This window comes from Vanellus vanellus, assembly GCF_965231255.1.
Source record: "Vanellus vanellus genome assembly, chromosome: 5".
NCBI lineage: Eukaryota > Metazoa > Chordata > Aves > Charadriiformes > Charadriidae > Vanellus > Vanellus vanellus.
The window spans coordinates 50,447,017-50,464,518 of record NC_138910.1 but is presented as its reverse complement, the minus strand read 5'-3'; the positions used below and the strand labels follow the sequence as shown (position 1 = coordinate 50,464,518).

Sequence of the window (17,502 nt, the reverse complement as noted above, 5' to 3'; positions counted from 1 at the left end):
CAGCCATTGCAAAGAGGAGAGCCCAAGCCATGCACGTGCTGGGCAGCAAGGCTGGGTACGCGTCACCTCTGTAGAACAAGCCAGACAAAAACCAAGGACCTGAAAACGCCCAAATTTCAAAGGGACCTCTGTCCTTCTGCTCCCTCTTACCTTCCCCTTCAAAAACCCAATGAAGCAGGAATTAGAAAGTTCACAGCCACAGCCTGTTGCTTCTCCTCATCAGTGGAATAAGTAAAGGAGGCAAATATTGCAGGTCACAGCCTGCCTCCACCCTAGTAAGGTGTCTCCCAGTGCCAACCCTAAGTAGGTCTATAACGTAGTGTCCCACCTGTTTGGCACAACAATCACCTCCACCCCCTTGAACCCCAAGAGCACTCAAGGAAGGAGCAATGCTGCTGACCAAGTGCAGACTCTGGGTGCAAACCGCAAGGCTTGAAGGTGCCTGGTGACAGAACCCCACTGGGTTGGACTTTCCACATGTGCTCATTGCTCTTGGCAGGCACGAAGGGGGTTCAGACCATTGTGGTGGCCTCTGAAAACCCATCATCATTTCCCCAGAGCACACGCCTAGCCATCTGTGAGATCACAGACCAAACAGCGTACCTAGCAAGTCAGCAAGCTACTGCACATCTGTGGGGGCTGTGAGAAGGGGAGGGGAGCTGTCATCACAAGACATCATCCCTGAAAACAGGGAAACAGCAGTGGCTGGGGGGAGTTAATCGGAACAATTCCAAAGAACCAGAGTTAAAGATGCAGTTTTGAACCATTTAGGGGAAGGAAAGGAGTGCTGCCAGGGAGAAAGGCAGCAAAGCAGCATCTCAGGGAAGTAGGGGAGCTCAATGTTGCCCCAGGTGACTGGGCTCTAAAGCCCGGCACAGGCAGCATCCTGGCTCCAGCACACACCGACATGCTTTGGAGAGGCTCGCTATCCACCACGCAGGGTAAGCGCTCGCCTTCTTTTGATAATGTTGATGCTGACTGGTGAGACGCTGGTGTTATACGGAACACGTGTGAGAGAGGGCAAGCGAGAAGTGCTGGGAGAAACAGAGAAATATGTTTGCAGCCCCTTGCAGTTTTGCACAGCAGAACTCGACAGTGGCAAGTTATTCTAGAGCAGGCTCCAAGCTAAACAAAGCCAGGTATGGTTTACTTTCTGCCTGGATTATTTGTTTCAAAGAAAAATAAAAAAAAACTTCCCAGGCCAGGACTAAGCACTTTTTGCCTCAGGTTGCGCAGATAAGCCCTCTCCCATCTAACCCACAAGAGTAGATCTGGTGTAAATCAGCTTTCTCTTTTTGCCTGCAGCAAAAATACAAAGCAACATTCCAGGTTTAGGGAGGTCTTAAGGTCTCTGCAAGGAAGTCAACGTCCCCAGGAGCCTGAATTTCAATGCCAATTTTTACAGCGCAGTTCACAATCTGCTGAGGGAAGGCAGAGGAGATAACACAGGTCCGTGCAACGCTCCAGGTCTCCCTCAGCACTGTGTGAGCTTCACCTGGCTGAGCAGAGCCTCAAGGCCAGGAGGCTCAGAAAAGCACTCTGGACAGAGAATTGTGCAAGTGAGAGCATCATTTTTCGCCTTGCATTTAGCCAGGACCAAGCAGTTTCATCTCCTTTCCCTATCCAGGGACTAGAAGGCAGGAGGCCAGAGCACCTCATTGCTGCATGACTGGGGGCAAGATGTCTACGACTTTTGCGTCTCAGTTTCCCTGGCTGAACAGCTGGAATTACGCTTGTCCACAGGCAGCTGTTTGCAAACATCTTGGAAGGTTTTGCCACACAGGGTTTTCAAAGAAGCTTAGAGAAGTTAAGCACACGCATCCCACTACTGTTCAATGGAAAGCAAATGTCCAGCTTTTTACCACATGCCTCCTCCTTTCCCACCCATCTTCCACAGGATCGTCCTCTGTAGGACAGATGAGAGAGGTGGTGGGAAAGAAGGAGAGCTATGGACTGGATAAGCATGGTGAAGATGACCCTACAGCACACGTGCCAGAACGGATGAGCCACACTACTGTCTAAAGCCTTTCTCCAGCCAAAGAGCTGGTACTGATGCACATCACCACCAGCACCATCTTCAGCACTAGGTCTCAGGAGACAGAGTGCACACAGAGCTCTGTGCTAGGGCCAGTCAAGGCTGGAGAGAAACATGGACTAACAGATAGCAGGATGCAGCTCAGTCCTCTCCTGAAAGAAGGCATGGCTGGTACACAAGAATCAGATCACAAACTGATTTCTGCACAGATGGAGGAGGCAGAGCTCCTAGCTTGAGGTCATCCCCAAAACCTGTTCTGGTGAACACCAAGAGTCAGTCTTCTTCATCCAGCTTCCCTGACTAGTAGGGCAGCAGAAAAGGAAACACAGACACTGCAAGGCTGGGAAAGGATTTTTGAGGATGCTCAGATGAGCCCACAGCAGGCTGCAATGTGCATGCCCATCAGCAAGGCAATATGGCCTTGCAGCACAAGTCATTGAAAGGGTGGCAGGAGACCAGGGTGCCGCCTTTTCAGCCTCTGGCCTACCTCGTCTGTGTAGACTGAAAGCTCCTGGGCACGGACAGGAGAAGGATCCTTTAACAGGGCTGACAACAGTGCCTGAATTTGCTGAGCAGGGATGATGTTCCCAGGGTCATTAAGCTAACAGCTCCCAGTTCCTCTGCAAGGGGAACCATACAGCGCTGTGGTCAATAAACACCCCCCTCAGGCACTCTTCACCATGATGGTGGTGCCCAGTCTTTCTACAAGATCCCCAACTTCGCTACACTCATGCTAAACTTCTCACTGAAGGGCAAAAATTTGCAGCTTGGATATTGGTAAGGAAAGGGATTGAGACAAAGAAAAAGAGGAAAAGAAATCTCATCAAGCCAAACTCCCCCCTGCTTTTTTTTTTTTTTTTTTAAAAAAAAAAAAAAGGGGGGGAAGGGGGGACAGGACCAAGTCCCGAGCCTCCAACTTATTTTTAGGTTCAAGCAATTGGGTGTCCCAGCCGGAGCGCAGCACGCGCAAGCCAGCATTCTAAAAATGCCTTCCTCATGGATATAAAAAGGACTCAAGATAATTTATTGGGGAAGTTTTGTAATGTAATGATTGTACATTAACCACAAACAAAAAAAACCTCTGAGGTTGTCTCTGGTACCCAGCACAGTCCTTGGCAGGCGACAGTAGCAAAAGCTCAGCATCCTCACCCTTCCCAGAGCCTCCCAGCAAAGTCCTCTGCCTTGTGTCGTCTCGGTGGGTTTGGGCTCTGCCAGACCCATTCCCTCTCACCCCATCACCCTCTGCAAAGGGGCAATTTGATTTCCTAAATAATGGTGGCAGCTGGGCCAAGAAAAACTAAAAGCAGTATGTTCACTTAACAACTCCAATGGCCGCTGCTCAGTGTGCCAACCCAAACGTGGGATAAATCATCGCAGAGACCCCGTCAACGCCGAGCTAATGGAGTCCCACCACACAGCTGCCGAGCTCCTTGCTGCCCTGCAGTTTCAGTTCCTGGGGTCTCACTAGCCTGGCCAGGGGCTTGGCTGGGGTCCTGTGCCTGTAGGCAACGGTACAGTTGGACAAGGAGGACCCCTGGGAAGGGCTGAACAAAGAATGGACAAAGAATGATCCCCCCCAGCCCTTGGACACACGCTGTTACTTCACAATTGCCATGCTGATACAATCAGCCTCTGGGACAGTAGTGTTTGTTCAAACAATAGCTCACATCTGGGACAGCTGTTTTCCCCGAAAGCACCCAGGCTACTTACAGCCACTGGGCAGGGATCCTCTCTCCTCACTCACATGCATACTGTGTTCTCCCTCTCCCGAGCAGAAGCAGCCACCCCTGGGGGGACCTGGCACTTTTCTCAAGGAACATTGCCTGACATCTCCATGCTTGCAGAAAGGCTTGCAGGAGTGTGCAAGACTCATCCTCCATCAGAGGCTTATTGGAAATTAACCCCTGAGCCTTCAACCTTGGGAAGAAAAGGAGTGCATTACTGTAGATTTTATTTCCGACTTTTGGCACCCCAAAATGCATGGAAGAAGATTTGGGTGCATTGGCAGTATGCTGCCATACATGCAAGCTGTTTTGACTAGTGCCAAAGGCAGGGGCTGGGAACCAACCCTTGGACCCAGACACCTCTACACCATCATGTTCCTCTTCCAGCCCCACTGCTCTGCTTCCCTGGAGTAACACAACAGAGCTCTGGTCCCAGTGTGATATGGAGCCCTCTGCTCTTGACCAGTATCCCCAAGACCTTGCATGGTCCTGCCAGACAGCTGCACCTGGGCACAATCTCCCCCTGGGAAGAGGTCATTCCTGTAGTCCTACTGGCCTGATGCCATGTGGATGAGCTGAGTCTTGCCAGATGCACCCTGGCTATGTGCTCCTCTATGGGCTCCATGCTGGAGCTCCCATCACCACCTCCTCTGCCACTGCTGATGTTCTTGTCACAGACCTGTCATAATTTGATGTCACAGCCCACAGCTACCCTTTCTTTCCCTTTACCAGCCCATGCTGGAGAAGTTATAATCTCCTTCTCTCACATCTTTGTGAGAACAAAAGCCCCAAAGACCTTTAAGATGCCCAGCTCATAGCCTCATTTGTGATAAAGTTTGGGAGACACAAGACAGCTCTTTGCCAAGAGCCTGGAAGAGCTGCAGGTAAAATTGAAGAGACCAGCACACACAAATTCTTATGGGAAAGACCCAAGGACAGACAAGTGCACCACATGCAAAAAAAGGAGCAGCCTTCACAGCAAAGAAGGAACCAGAAAGCAGAAGCAGGAAGACTAAGTAAACAATATACATCTTGCAGGGAAAGTGAAGGTAGCAGGTGGAGGCCAAGGCATGCAGTTCCCTAGCGATGGCATAAATGTAAACACATTGCAGAACCCACTAAGTCACACTGATCAAGCACACGCATCTTCTCACCATCCTGAGTCCTTCCTCTTGGAAGTACGTTGGAGAGTATTTGGCATGTAACAACCCATTAGTAAGTGTCCGGTGCATTGAGCCAAAGGTGAGGAGCTCCAAGTCCTTCCTCTGGGAAGGATGCATTATTACATGCCAAATACCCTCCAACATACTTTGAATGAGAAGGTCAAAAGCACACCTGGGGTCTTCAGCCCTAAGCTAGGGCTCTGGGCAACGCAGAGGCACGTTCACATGCATGTAGCCTCCAAGTCCCATGGCAAGCAAGCAGCTTGGTAGACATCCTGCCCACCTGATATAATGGGCTCTACCAAGGACAACCACTTATATCTTTGTCAAGTTTTGAAATCAGTAGTCAATGGGAAAGTCCAGAGAAAGTGGGCTTTCCTGCAGTGGAAGAGTAAGTTTTTTGATGAGCTCAAACCCAACCACCATCACGAAACTTTAAAGCATCCACCAAGAAATCATCAGACTGCAGCAAAAAGCCTTGTTAACTACTGTACCTCCCCAGCCCCAGCAGCTCCGCTAGAGAAGTAACAATCTCAGCAGCCAGTGAACCCATCACTACCACCTTTGATGTCCCTAAAGTACTTATCTTCCCATCGCCACACTTACAAACCGTGAGACTTGAGTCCATCACTTGAGGCCAAATCCTTTGAGAACCACAAGGCCAATATTTGGGTACAAGCCAGCAGGACTTCAAGAGGTGCCACAGGGAGCTAAAAAGCAGCCAGTACTTAGGCCCTGAGCAGGGACACCTCCCAATCATGCTTTGCTTATGGGAACATCAGGTAAGCAGATACTCTCTCCCCCACTCCAGATCTCACAGGCAGCGAGTTCAATAGTATGCAGATAACACACTCCTCCATCTGTCCCTCAAGTGACAGACCACCATAAGCAGCAAGTGAAGGTGTCTGCAGACACCTATTATCTCCAGTTGAATCTATGCTCTACAACAGCATTGGTGGCCTCAGGTTGTTTCCAAAGCCTGTAATTTTAAAATAACATTGCAGGTATCTGCCCTCTTTCACTGTGAGAAAGATCTGCTAACGGCTCCTGTAACAAGAGAAATTGGAGGGGAAGTAAGCAGCTAATTTGAATGTTGTCCTACCATCTGGTTGGGATTAAGGTCTGGGCAGGTCAGCTGTTGCCCCAAGAGGCCATCCTTGCTTCACCTGCTCTCAATTTTACACCTTTTATGCTATCAGTCCAACCACATTCAGCTGAACATTTGACAATGGGCTGCTCAGGTGCCAGAGAATAGCTTGGAGTGATTCGTTCAGCCTCGAGGGCTTGTCCACGAGTGACATGAGGTTAATCTGGATCAGTTTTTGAAGACACCACTTAAAAAGTAAGATGCTCCCAAGCCACCTTTACCCAATTAAGCATCTTTCCCTTAGGATGGGAGGCCAGCTAAGCTTGCATTAAAGCTCATCAAGTGTCCTGTTAATCAGGTACACTTTAATATCACAGCTGTGGTCATCCCAGTGGAGACCACCAAAAGGCTGGAGACGCCTCATCATTTTTCACCTCCTTTGGCTCAGTTATTTCTGCCATTACTTTGGGAAATAACCGCTTCGGTTATTTCTGCCATTACTTTGGGTAGCGAGATGAAAGGCCCAGCAGCTCTGCCCTTATCCATTTTGCTCTCCAGACTCCCCTCCGGTTTTTCTTTTCACATTAACTGTGTCACACACCAAAGTCTCATTCACTAACTGCCCGAGGGGGACCCTCACTGAGTGTTAATTGCTGTTAATGAGCTGTTGCTGCTTTCCTTCCAAGAGCACCAATTACAACAGCACTCAGGCACGAAAGAAGATGCGTGTCTGCAGCAAATCAAAGCAAATTTTACTCCAGATGCTGGCATTGCACTGCCAGTAGTTCCTGGAAAATGCTTTAAATCAGGACAAGATTGGGTGAAGGATAACAGCAGGCAGCTCTCCTGCTATTGCCTGTCCTCTTGTTCTTCATGTGGTGGGCCAGGGTGAATGAGAAGTCTCTGACCTGCTTCCTGTGGCTCCTGTTGTGGTGCCTTGCAGGGATGTCTACACTCAGATGTTCACCTGAGCTCTCACTCAAGTCTCCCTCCAGCCACAAGCACACAGTCCCACCAGCGGGTTTTACGTGCAGGTGGTGGCCCAGCTGGCTCAGAGCACAGCAGAACTTGTCCCACACGCTACTAGAAGAGCTGCAGGAAAGACTTAGCAAGATGGCCAGATAGCCTGGTGTTGTGCACACCAACACTGCCATGATTTCAGAATCATCCACCACCACAGAGCTGGGGGCAGCTCCTACCTCAGCTACAGCGGGGTCCGTCCCCACCAGAGCTCTATAATCCTTCATTACAAACCTCATTTCCCTCCCCTGCTAAGCATGGGCAAGGGTATATGCTAGCACCAAGTGTGGCCCTGGAAGTATACTGAGATGTCCACCATCTAAGAAGCACTACTACTGTTCCTAAGGCTTCTCCCTGTGATTTGCCTTTCTCAAAGCTGCAGCCCAAGGAAAGGAGATTTTAAATGAGGGATGTGCTAAGATGGTAAAAGCTTTTGCATGAGTGCTTATGGTTGTGCAAGTCAAGACCAGGTATCAAGACCCTTCACCAAAATAGGCTGAATCTGTCTACAATGCTAGTAAGAAATTGCCCAGTGTCTCACTCCAACTTTCTCATTTGGGTTATTTTGGCCATACTAAGAAACATTCACATCCAAACCACTCTTTGTGAGAGTCTTAGCAGAGCTGATTTACTCCATGAAAAAAATCCCAAAATTTTTGTCTTGCCACCTGGATCTGAAAGATTTAGAGAGCATCACCTGCAGGGGGGTTTCCTTCTTCCCCAGCTCTCCTAAAGTCGCAGCTCCCTCCTGGGCTCTGCCATGTGGTTCTCCAGCAGGTATGAAAAAGTGCAGGTGTCTTGGCAGAGCAGCAGCCTGCTTGCTTGCTCACTCTCCTCCAGTTACGGATCGAGAGCTGTCGTTCACCTCAAAGCACCTGGCTCCTATTTTGTTGCCTTTCCACAGTTTGTTAAATTTTATTTCCCGTTATTTCTCCCCTTTTGGCTTCCACCCTAAAAGTCCTTCTGTAAGTTCCCCAGCTCCCCTGTTCCTCATAGATGCTCATTTAAGTATAAGACCTTATGAGCAAACCCAGAGGTACTCGCTCAGATGGAGCTCTGTCTGAACAAAACCCCTTGGGCAAAGATCGCCTGCTCATGTATCTTGGGAATCCACCAACTTTGGTGGAAAGAACATGCACCTGGCCATGCCCTTGGGTGACCTCAAGCTCACCTTGGTTTTTCCCACACCCACACTACCAATTTCCCAGTGGTTTTCCCCCAAACATATATATTCTTCCCCAGGACCCAGGGTACTCCCATCAGGGATGATCCTGAGGAGGGTGGATGTCCACCAGCACCTCCGAAGAAGATGGCGAAAGGCAGCTCGGAAGAGCTCAGCAGCAGCAGGATTCAACTCATGCCCCCACATTTCCCAAATGCCGGGCACACCGCATTTCGTTTTTCAGAGCTTAGCCTACAAATAATCAATCTTGTCTTCTGCACAGGCCAATGAGGTCTGCGGAAAGAAAATTGCAAAAGATTTGTTATTTCCCTAGTGTTCCCATTTTCCCATTCCTTTCCCACAGAAGCAAGGTTTTTGTTTTGTTTTGTTTTGTTTTGTTTTCTTTCCCAACTTTCAGGGGAAAATCCTGACAAATGGAAGCCCTGATTCATACCAGCAAAAATTTGGCCTTTTTTAATTTAAGGTGGAGCCCTTCTTGTCTGAGGATGAAAACATTTCTCTAACTGCACACAGAGTGCAAGGACCGAGCCTTTGCCCTGCCAAAACAAAGGCTGAGTGGCGTTGGGTTCTCATGGCCACCATAAGCAGAGCGCTGTTGTGCAGGCAGGAGAGCCATGGTGCAGGCAGGAGAGCTGTTGTGCAGGCAGGAGAGCTGTTCATCTCCCCCATGCTCAGGAAAGCACTACCTGTGATTGCTCACAGGGATGGGAAACACAGAACAGGGAGGCACAGGGTGGCGATGGTGGCTGTCACCAAAGAGACTTCCAGGGGTGGGAAAACATCTTCTGGGCGTGTGCTTGGGCAGAGGCACGGTGTGAGGCTCCATGGCCAGAGGGGTGCATTGGAAGAAAGGCTCCCCTTCCTCCTCCCATGTTTTCTCAGATTACTGAAGGATGTATGAGAAAGGGTCAGGAAGGGAGGAAGGGAAGCACTGCTCCTCTCCCATCACCACTGCCCAAGCAGAGACACCTGCTCCCCTCCTCCCTCCATGTCCCACCTGAGAAGCAGCAGAGAGAAGAATCTGGCTTGGGAAAAAAGGATTTATGGCCACAGCCTACCTACTCTTACAGCCTAGGGGGAAAAAAGCGAAGGAGAAAGAAGAAGATCAAAGGAGCAACTTGTCCTTAAAACCCTCCCTTGCAGCTTTTCTCCACGGATGCTGCCATCCATGCTGTACTGCTCCTGCTCCGGTGGGCACCTCTGCCCATTGCCAGGAACCAGCAGCAGGGAATGAGCAATTTTCTCTGACATGGAGACAGAAACAGCTTAAAAAAAATAAAAAAAAGAACAAAAAGGAAAAGCCACGACTTTTTTTTCCCCTCCCTGTCTCCGGCCAGAAAGCACATTGGCAGAGCCCCGAGTGCTGGAAGACATCAGCGGGGCTGCCGGCACTTCAGAGGCTCCGGGAAGGAGGGCAGGCATGCACAAACCACTGACGTCACCAAGGCCACTGTCCCCGCTGCTACGGGGTCCCCCATCATGTGGGGGAGTCCCCCTCTCCATCCCACCCCAGCTGCTGCCTCCAAAGGGCCCTGGGGAAAGCAGGGGTCCCCTAAGGCTGCATGTTGATGCTCCACAGAGCAACATGTGTTTTGCAGGGTGTTTTGCACCTGCAGCACATGGTAAAGGCACACATCTTCCTCCGGCACCGAGCTGCCTCCTTGTGCCTTTGCCTGAAGAGGGGGATTTACTCCAAAACCACCATTTGGCTTTGAGGTGCAGGGTGTGATCAGACCCTGCCCATGGCCAGCCAAGGGCATCTCCCCACAGGCATCACTCACCAGGACGAGATTTGGAGAGGCTCACGCGTGCCAACCCCCACCTTACCAAATCCTGTCACTCCCACCTAGCAGCACTGCCTCCTTCTCACCCCAGCACTCAGGCAAAGGCATTTTGAATAAAAATTTTAAAATTAGGTTTTAAAAATGTCCAGGGAAGGTGGGGAAGGATCAGCTGTTTCCCTTTTGCATCCCATGCAGGGAGGTCAGGGGACACCACACCCTTTGCATGAGGCTGCTCTGCCCACTCCGGGATCCCTGAGGTCCTGTTGTCATGTCACTGGAGACCAGCAGCTCTGCACTGGGAATCCCCCCAGGGGACACATTCCCCATCACCCCCCATTCATTTCAGGGGAGAAAAACACTTAATGTCAGGGCATCACAGAGAGATGCCATCCCACATCGTAAGATCTACTTGCCCTTGATGGCACAGCACATCTGTCTCTGCAGGAAAAACCCCTCCACCATCCCATGCTGGAAAGCAGCCAGTCAGAAGCAACATCCAGGCGCAGAGCAGGTGTCAGGGAGAGGGTACACCCCATCCCTTGATGCACCACCCTCCCACACAAGCCCCACACCTACCGCTGGGGCGAGTCGGGGTCAAAGCAGGTCCTGGCCACGTCGGTGGCCCGTGGGTCGCAGCAGTCACCGTCGTCAAAGTCATCCAACATGTTGTTGCACTCCATGTGGCAGATGCCATCACGGCGCTTCCAGGAGAAGCAGCGGCCAGGCCGGCGGCAGTCCCCGCCATCATAACCAGTCAGGGGATGCTCGCACTCGGGATCGCAGCGCTCGTTGCCCACCTTGCTAGGTTCGCAGCCCAGCAGGACGGCGCGGCGGCGCAGTGAGGAGTTGCGTACCTCCAGCAAGCTGAGCTGCCAGGATATGTTGTAGGGTCGGAAAGCTTCGCTCAGCGCTCGGTGTTGCCGCCAAACCTGGTCCCGGCTGACTGTTGGCCGCCCGCCACCATCCTCCACCAGGTTCACCACCCGGTACCGCACCACCTTCCCGCTCCGCAGTGGCCAGTGCTGGTTGTAGTGGGAGACCAGCTCCACGTTATCGCAGGCAGTCTGCCCGCAGGCAGGGGGGCCCAGCGGCCGCAGGACAGGGGATGGAGGGAACGGCAGCACCCGCTGCCGGGGGAAGGCGCCCTCCCGAAAAGGCACCCAGTGCTCCTCCGGGGTGGCGAAGCCGGCAGCCAGAGCCATCCCTGCTGCGCCCCCAGCCACCCCCTCTAGGAAGGCACGCTGGAGACGGGGTTGGGACAGGGCGCTCTGCCACAGGGCCAGCCTGGCCAAGTGTCCCCGGAAAGCATGCGCGGTCCCCCAGGCGTCCCCCCCCAGCAGCAGCGTGCGGCAGGAGGCCATGAAGGTGCTGTGCAGGGCCCCCCCCTGCCCACCAGCACGACCCACCCGTGCCCCATCCACATAGAGGGACATCCACCGTCCATCATAGCTGGCGGCCAGGTGGGTCCATGCTTCAGGGTGGTAGCGGTGGTAGCCAGTCACCTCAGTGGCAGCGGCTGCCCGATCTGTGCGGAGGGAGAAGAAGAAGCGGGCATCCTTCTTGCCGTCGAGCTGCAGGGCGCGGATGCCCAGTGCCCAGCCCTTATCGCTGGCCGTGTGTGAGCAGTTGTCAAAGACGCCTGCAGCGGGGACGGGGACGGGGATGGGGATGGAGAGAGAGGAGAGCTGATGAGGACCGGAGAGCATTTCCACTCCTCCCCAGAGCACAAGCTGGGTCCTTGGCAATGGGACAGCTCTTGGCAGCGCAGTGAGGAGGCTCCTGCTCCCACTGCCATGGGTAAATAAAGGAGGCCAGAGGCTGGGCAGTGGATGCTGCATCAGTGGGTACAACCCAGCCCCTGTCCAAAATCTTTGGATGAGCAGATGGAGTAACCAGGAGGGACAGCAGAGGGTTGGAGAGGCAGGATGGAGAGGGGAGGAAGAGCGCGGACAGGAGGTGAAGCCAAAGAGCGAGGAGTTTCTGAGCTGCTCTCCGTAGCAGCTCTCTTGTGGGACGGGATTAGAGGCTAAGCTTTTTATCTGCGGGCCAAAGCTTTTAAGAATTAGAGCACAGCAACCCAAAGCAAAACAGCCTCCTCCAGGGACTGCTTCCCCAACAGCTTCCAGGCAGATTTACAGTTCTCCTTTACGCTCCAGTTTTCCTCCCAGTCATGCATCCAGCATGGACAGGCAAGGGTCGGAAAGGGACGTGGAGAGATGTGCTGCCTCCAGCCAGGCAAGTACACACCTCAGCCCCTGAAGCTTTTCTGAGCATAAACCCACCCCCAGGAATAGCTTCAGGCTCAGCCTTTCCCTGTGTGCCCAAGCGTGTTGCAGACCTGTGTTTTAGGCTGGGCAAGACCTTGAGCTTTGCTGACTTTCCCTGAAACTCAGGCTGCTAAACGCCCAGTCAAGAACCAGAGGCTTGCAGGCACTGAATGCCCTTGGGAATCAATGGCCACAAGGCACTTAAATACTGTCAAGGGCAAATGGACCCACCCGCTGCCTGAAAAACTGCTTCTGGGCTCCCACATCACCACAGCTGGGATGTCCGCGGAGACATCAGCTGAGGCGAGCAAACTTGGGGGTGTGTTTTGAACCCTACAAGCAGCACCTTCTGGGAGCACCTTCCTCCTGTTCCCCACTTCCAGATGCAATAGTGCCCCAGTGCCGGCAAAATCTGCTCCCATGCCCAGGGGTCCTTTTCATGTTCCTGCTGTGGTATTTGTTACGCTCCAGCCCTCTTTGCCCCGTGTCTCCACCCTGCTGCACAGGTTCTCCTGCCCTCACCATGCTGCTCCCATCACACACACCATCTGCCCATCTCTGTGGCGTCAGGGAATCACGGGCCAAAATAAGGCACTCCTGCCCTGTCCCACTGCCTTGCCTGTCCCAGGGGATGCTCAGCATAACACTCTGGGGAAACTGTACCTGCCATCAGGATTGCAAAGAGGTCAGCGGACAGAGGCAGAGGTGCAGAGGAACAGGAGCTCCAGGAGGAGCCAGACCTTCTGGCTTTCATCCAGGGTATGTTACTGAAGCCAGGTTACCATGACCTCTCGGCTCTCCTGCCAGCCCTCTTAAATATAGTTGGCAAAGGTCACATCAAGCCCCGCTGCACCCCAGGAAGCAGCACCCCTCCCTCCCTCCCTTCCACCCTTTTCACCGAAGGCGAGGTGGGTGGTGGCCTCTTGGCCATCCCACGGTTGTAACCACCCTGGGCGTGGATCCCTGCCACCACTCAGTACAAAGGCAGCCACGCACAAAGCCTCTGTGGGCGGATGGGCTTTGGCCAACTCTTGTTTTCTGGTGGATTGTGAAAGGGAAGCTGAAAGACCTTGGAAGCTGAGACGGGGAGAAGCCAAAAAGGAGAAGGCAGGCAAAGGAGCCTTGCAGACATGAGAAGGCAAAGATGGAGAGTACTTTTGGGCCAAGTTCTGGCGGAAAGGTGCTTAGACCTGCACGCTCAAAAGACATCTTCTAGTATTTGGTCCTCACCAAAGTTGAGGAAACAGGGCTTGGTACGTCCTCTCTTAGGAAAACTCATGCATTTCACCTTGAAATGATTTAGAGTGACTCAAATTTGATTAAACACTAAAGAAAAACTGGGGCAAATGGCGTCGGGGTGGAACAGCCTTCAGGGTGAGTGTGAGCTAGCATCCTCGCAGACCCATGCTGGAGCCAAGCCAAGCGTGGAAGAGCCCGATGAGTTCAAAACTGGCCAAAAGAACCTTAAGTGAGCCTAAAACCAGGTCTGGAGACTTCATAAAAGGGGTGCAAGTAAGGCCAAGGTCAGCTCTACAATAGGGGCTAGAAAGCCCCTACAGCAGCAGCTGGTGCTTTCTAGACATGGCGAAGGATGTCATCTCTGGTGCAGCAGCAGCCACGGAGCATGCAGGCAGAGCAGCACGTTCCGCAGCCAGGAACCACTGCAGAATGGTGAAGCAGAGTCAAGACCCTGGAATTTGCCAAGGAGCAAGGTTGTGCTGTGGCAACACACCAGGAAGGGAAAGAGCTGTTTGCAGAGGAGGTGCAAGAAAACGTCAGCACCTGTAAGTGCAACTCTGATCCATCAGGTGGGAAAGGGGAGCTCTAACCTGGTTTGGGATGTTCATCAGTGCTTCAGGTGATAACTTTGGGGTTTAAAACAAGAGTTGCTGGCAACAGTGCAAAAAAATGAAGAGAAAGGTGTCTGCCAGAAAAGTGTCTGATAGAGAAAAAGCCTCCAAAGAGATGAAGTGCGCGACTTTGTAAGGACCACACTCAAAGCAGCATCCTCTCCTGCTGGGGCCAGGAGCTTTGCAGCACAAGGAATACTTCAGCCAAGCTTTGAGACTCAGGTACCAGGGGGAAATTAGCTGCTAAAGCTCTGTAGGGTCTGACATAGGCCAGGAGCCACTAGCTGTGCTGTGAGAGCAGCTGGCCTGAGATGGTTGTCACTCCTCAGGTCATGCAGTGGTGAGCAGCTTGGAGACCCGAGGAGGACACCTGGGCTTAGACACAGCAGAGATCTGGGACTGCATCTGGTGAGGGATCACAATAAAACCGTCTTTGATCTGAGTAAAAAAAACCTCAGCCTGGCACAAGGGGACACTCCCTTGGGATTTACCAGAAGCAGAGCAAGCACGGATGGAGGGGAGGCAAAAAAGGTGGAAAAAGAAATGACATCACATGAAAGGATTCTCATCTGCTGCCCAAAATAAGAACATGGAAGAGGGACCACTTTCCTTCCCCAGTGGTGGCTGTGTCAAGGCGCTGGAGTTATACCCCAGCAGAAATCCCCCCATGCAAGAGGAGCTAAGAGGGATGAACAGCCCCATCCAGGGTGGCCCTAAAGCAAAATGTGACATCTACAGGAACAAAGCCCCAACTTCTGAGCCTTCAACCCAGGCAACAGTCACACCAGCCAACAGGACAGCTTGCTTTGCCCAGACAGAGCTGCTCAGCCTGGCCTTATTTCCCAGGCAATGGTGCTGGAAGATGCTCGGCTCTGCCCTGCTTTCCTCCCTTGCACATGGACACCTGGAGCATCTCCAGCTCCTCCACAGCTTTGGACAACCTCTGGGCTCAATCCCCTCTTTACTGACAGAGCAGGAGCGGCAGATCGTAGGCAGACTCGGCACCTGCTGAAGGGCTTCCAGCTGCCTGCATCACCTGCTTGCATGAAGCTCCAGCAGCACTGGCCTGTCCCCCCTTCGCCACTCGCACCCGGGCCCCGCGGTCCCAGCTGCAGGGAGAGGGTGGGAAGCGGACAGTGACTCAGACAGCCGGAGGTTCCTGGGGCTGACTCAAACCCTGGAGCACGGAGGCCGGGAGATATTACCCGAGCGAGTGCCAGCGCTCACGGCGGCGCTTTCAGCACTAACGACCGTCCCACCCTCCTCAAGGAAATTAAAAAAAGAAAGAAAAAAAAAAAAAACATACCACCAAAAAAACCCACTGGCTAGCTGGGAAAAGTAAAACCCAACACCTGCAGGCCAGACCTCCAGATGCAAACAGCTGTGCTGCCAATGCAATGGCTGGGAAGTGTGCTCCATGCATCCCAAGCTGCTGTCTGCCGGTGGGGAGGAAGCAAGGACCCCAGTGGGAAGGCAAACAGCGAGGTGAACGCTAGGTAGTTTCCCTGTACTCAGCTGATTTCCCCCTCTGCCACCCAGCCTCTAGCCTGTCCCTCCTCCCTCTTCCGCAGCAAAGATGCAGCTATTGCCCTGATGAGCCAGGGAGGTAAATTAATGAAAGGGGCCAGGAAGTGAGCAAAGCAGATGGGGGGGGTTCAGTGAAGAGATTGCAAGTGGAGGGAAAGTTAGGATAGAGGGAGGGTTTCCTCAAGGAGCCAGCTTGGTGGGGGTGGCACAGAAACACAGCAGCCCCAACACTGTCCCAAGAAGGACACTAGACATCCCATGGGAGCGGTACATCTTGGCGCTGCCACCCATTCCCAGCCCTGCCCAGCATCACTGCGCTGTCCTGCCACGCTTGTACCCTGCCACAAACGCCTGTCCTGGCACGGCCGCATGAAGCACCGCTGCAGGAGGTGACATCTGCTCTGTTCTCTGCCCCCGTGCCTGTCCCCTCTGCCTCCTCAGGCTCTCCATCACCTGCTTGTTTCTTAGCTTGGTGGGGTGAAGGGGTAATTCCCGGTAGAAACCTTCTGTCCCGGGAGCCGCTCTGCAGAGCCCTCGGAGCCGGGAGCCCGGGAAGGGGAGTGGCGGGGAGGGAGGTGGGGGGGGGGCATGCCGGGGCCGGGGCCGTGCGTGCGGTGCGGCTGCCACCGTGCGGCCGCCCGCCCCGGGGATCCGCCGGGAGCACGGCCAGGGCGGGAGGGGAGCGCGGGGAGCCGCGGCCGCTTAGCCCGGCGGGGAGCCCCGGCAAGCCGCCGGCGTGCCCGCGGCCCCGGCGAAGGAGGAATGACGGGGGGGGGGGGGATAGGGAGGGGCCAGGCGGAGCGTGTCCGCCAAAGGGACCTTCCAGCTCCCGGCGGGAGGAGAGGGAGAAACTAGATAGGATCCGGGGGGGGCGGGCTGGGAGGACGGGGCGGGAAGGGCCGGGGGGGGGAGGTAGAGAGGGGAGGTGATGTTTTAGGGTTTGGTCTCAGGGGAAGGAGGAATATTTCACTCCTGGGGTGCTGAAGGCACGGGTGGGGGCGCAGGGTGTCATCTGCCACAGCGGAGAAGTGAGGCGAGGCCCCCACGGAGGTTTGGGGGGCGGGGGGTCGGGTCCCCATCCCTCCCTGCCCGCCCGCCGGCGGGACGGCGTTTACCTGCGATGATGGCCGGGTTGCTCTGTCCGCCCTCCGCCTTCACCCACACCTCCAGGGTGAACTCCTCCCGCGGGATGTCGGGCAGCGCCTCCGGCCGCGCCGCCAGCTGCTCCCGGCCGCCGGAGAAGTACAGGGCGGGCAGCGGCCGCTCCCGGGGGGGGGTGGGCACCTGCGGCTCCCGGCCCCGTAGCCTCTCCTTCCGGACCTGGCCGTCCGCCTCGCCCCCCGGTTCTTTTCCGCCTGCCCCGGCTCCCCGCGGTCTCCGGCCCCGCGGCCGCCCGGAGCCCGGCGGGGCCGCAGCGCCGAGCACCCCGTGCGCGCCGGGACCCTGCGGGTACAGCCCGTAGGGGTGATGCGGGGGAGCGGCACGGCGTCTCGGCGCCTCCATCCCGCAACCGGAGACCGGCGGGGGGTCGGGGGGCCGGGGGTCCCCGCGGGCCAGGCTGAGCGCCGCCAGCAGCAGCGCGGCCAGGGGGGCCCCGCCGCGCAGCATCCTCCTTGGGGACGAAGGCGGCGGGGGGCGTCCCCGGGGGACGGGGGCGCTCAGGGGGGCGGCGGGCGGCAGCGCCGGGGCATCCTCCCCCGGACCCCGCCGCAACCGCTGCCCCCAACTTTTCCCCGGCACCGCTCTCCTCCCCTCTGCTCCTGCGGGAGGAGGAGGAAGAGGAGGAGGAGGAGAGGGAGGGCGAGAGCACCGCGACATGGACCCCCTTCTGCCTGCAGCCGGGGTTCCCGGGACACGGCGGC

At 54.6% G+C, this 17,502-nt stretch overlaps 1 protein-coding gene across 1 annotated transcript in view; it reads right to left on the bottom strand.

The window, feature by feature from the left end:
• The window catches only part of PAPPA2 (pappalysin 2), a gene marked incomplete at both ends in the record, with an annotated part of 95,003 nt that extends 77,755 nt beyond the window's left edge, over nucleotides 1-17,248 (bottom strand). The window contains 2 exons of the mRNA XM_082484152.1: nucleotides 10,573-11,635; nucleotides 16,756-17,248. Of these exons, the coding sequence (XP_082340278.1) occupies nucleotides 10,573-11,635; nucleotides 16,756-17,248 (1,556 nt within the window). The remainder of the gene's footprint in view (nucleotides 1-10,572; nucleotides 11,636-16,755) is intronic.
• Nucleotides 17,249-17,502: the final 254 nt, after the last annotated feature.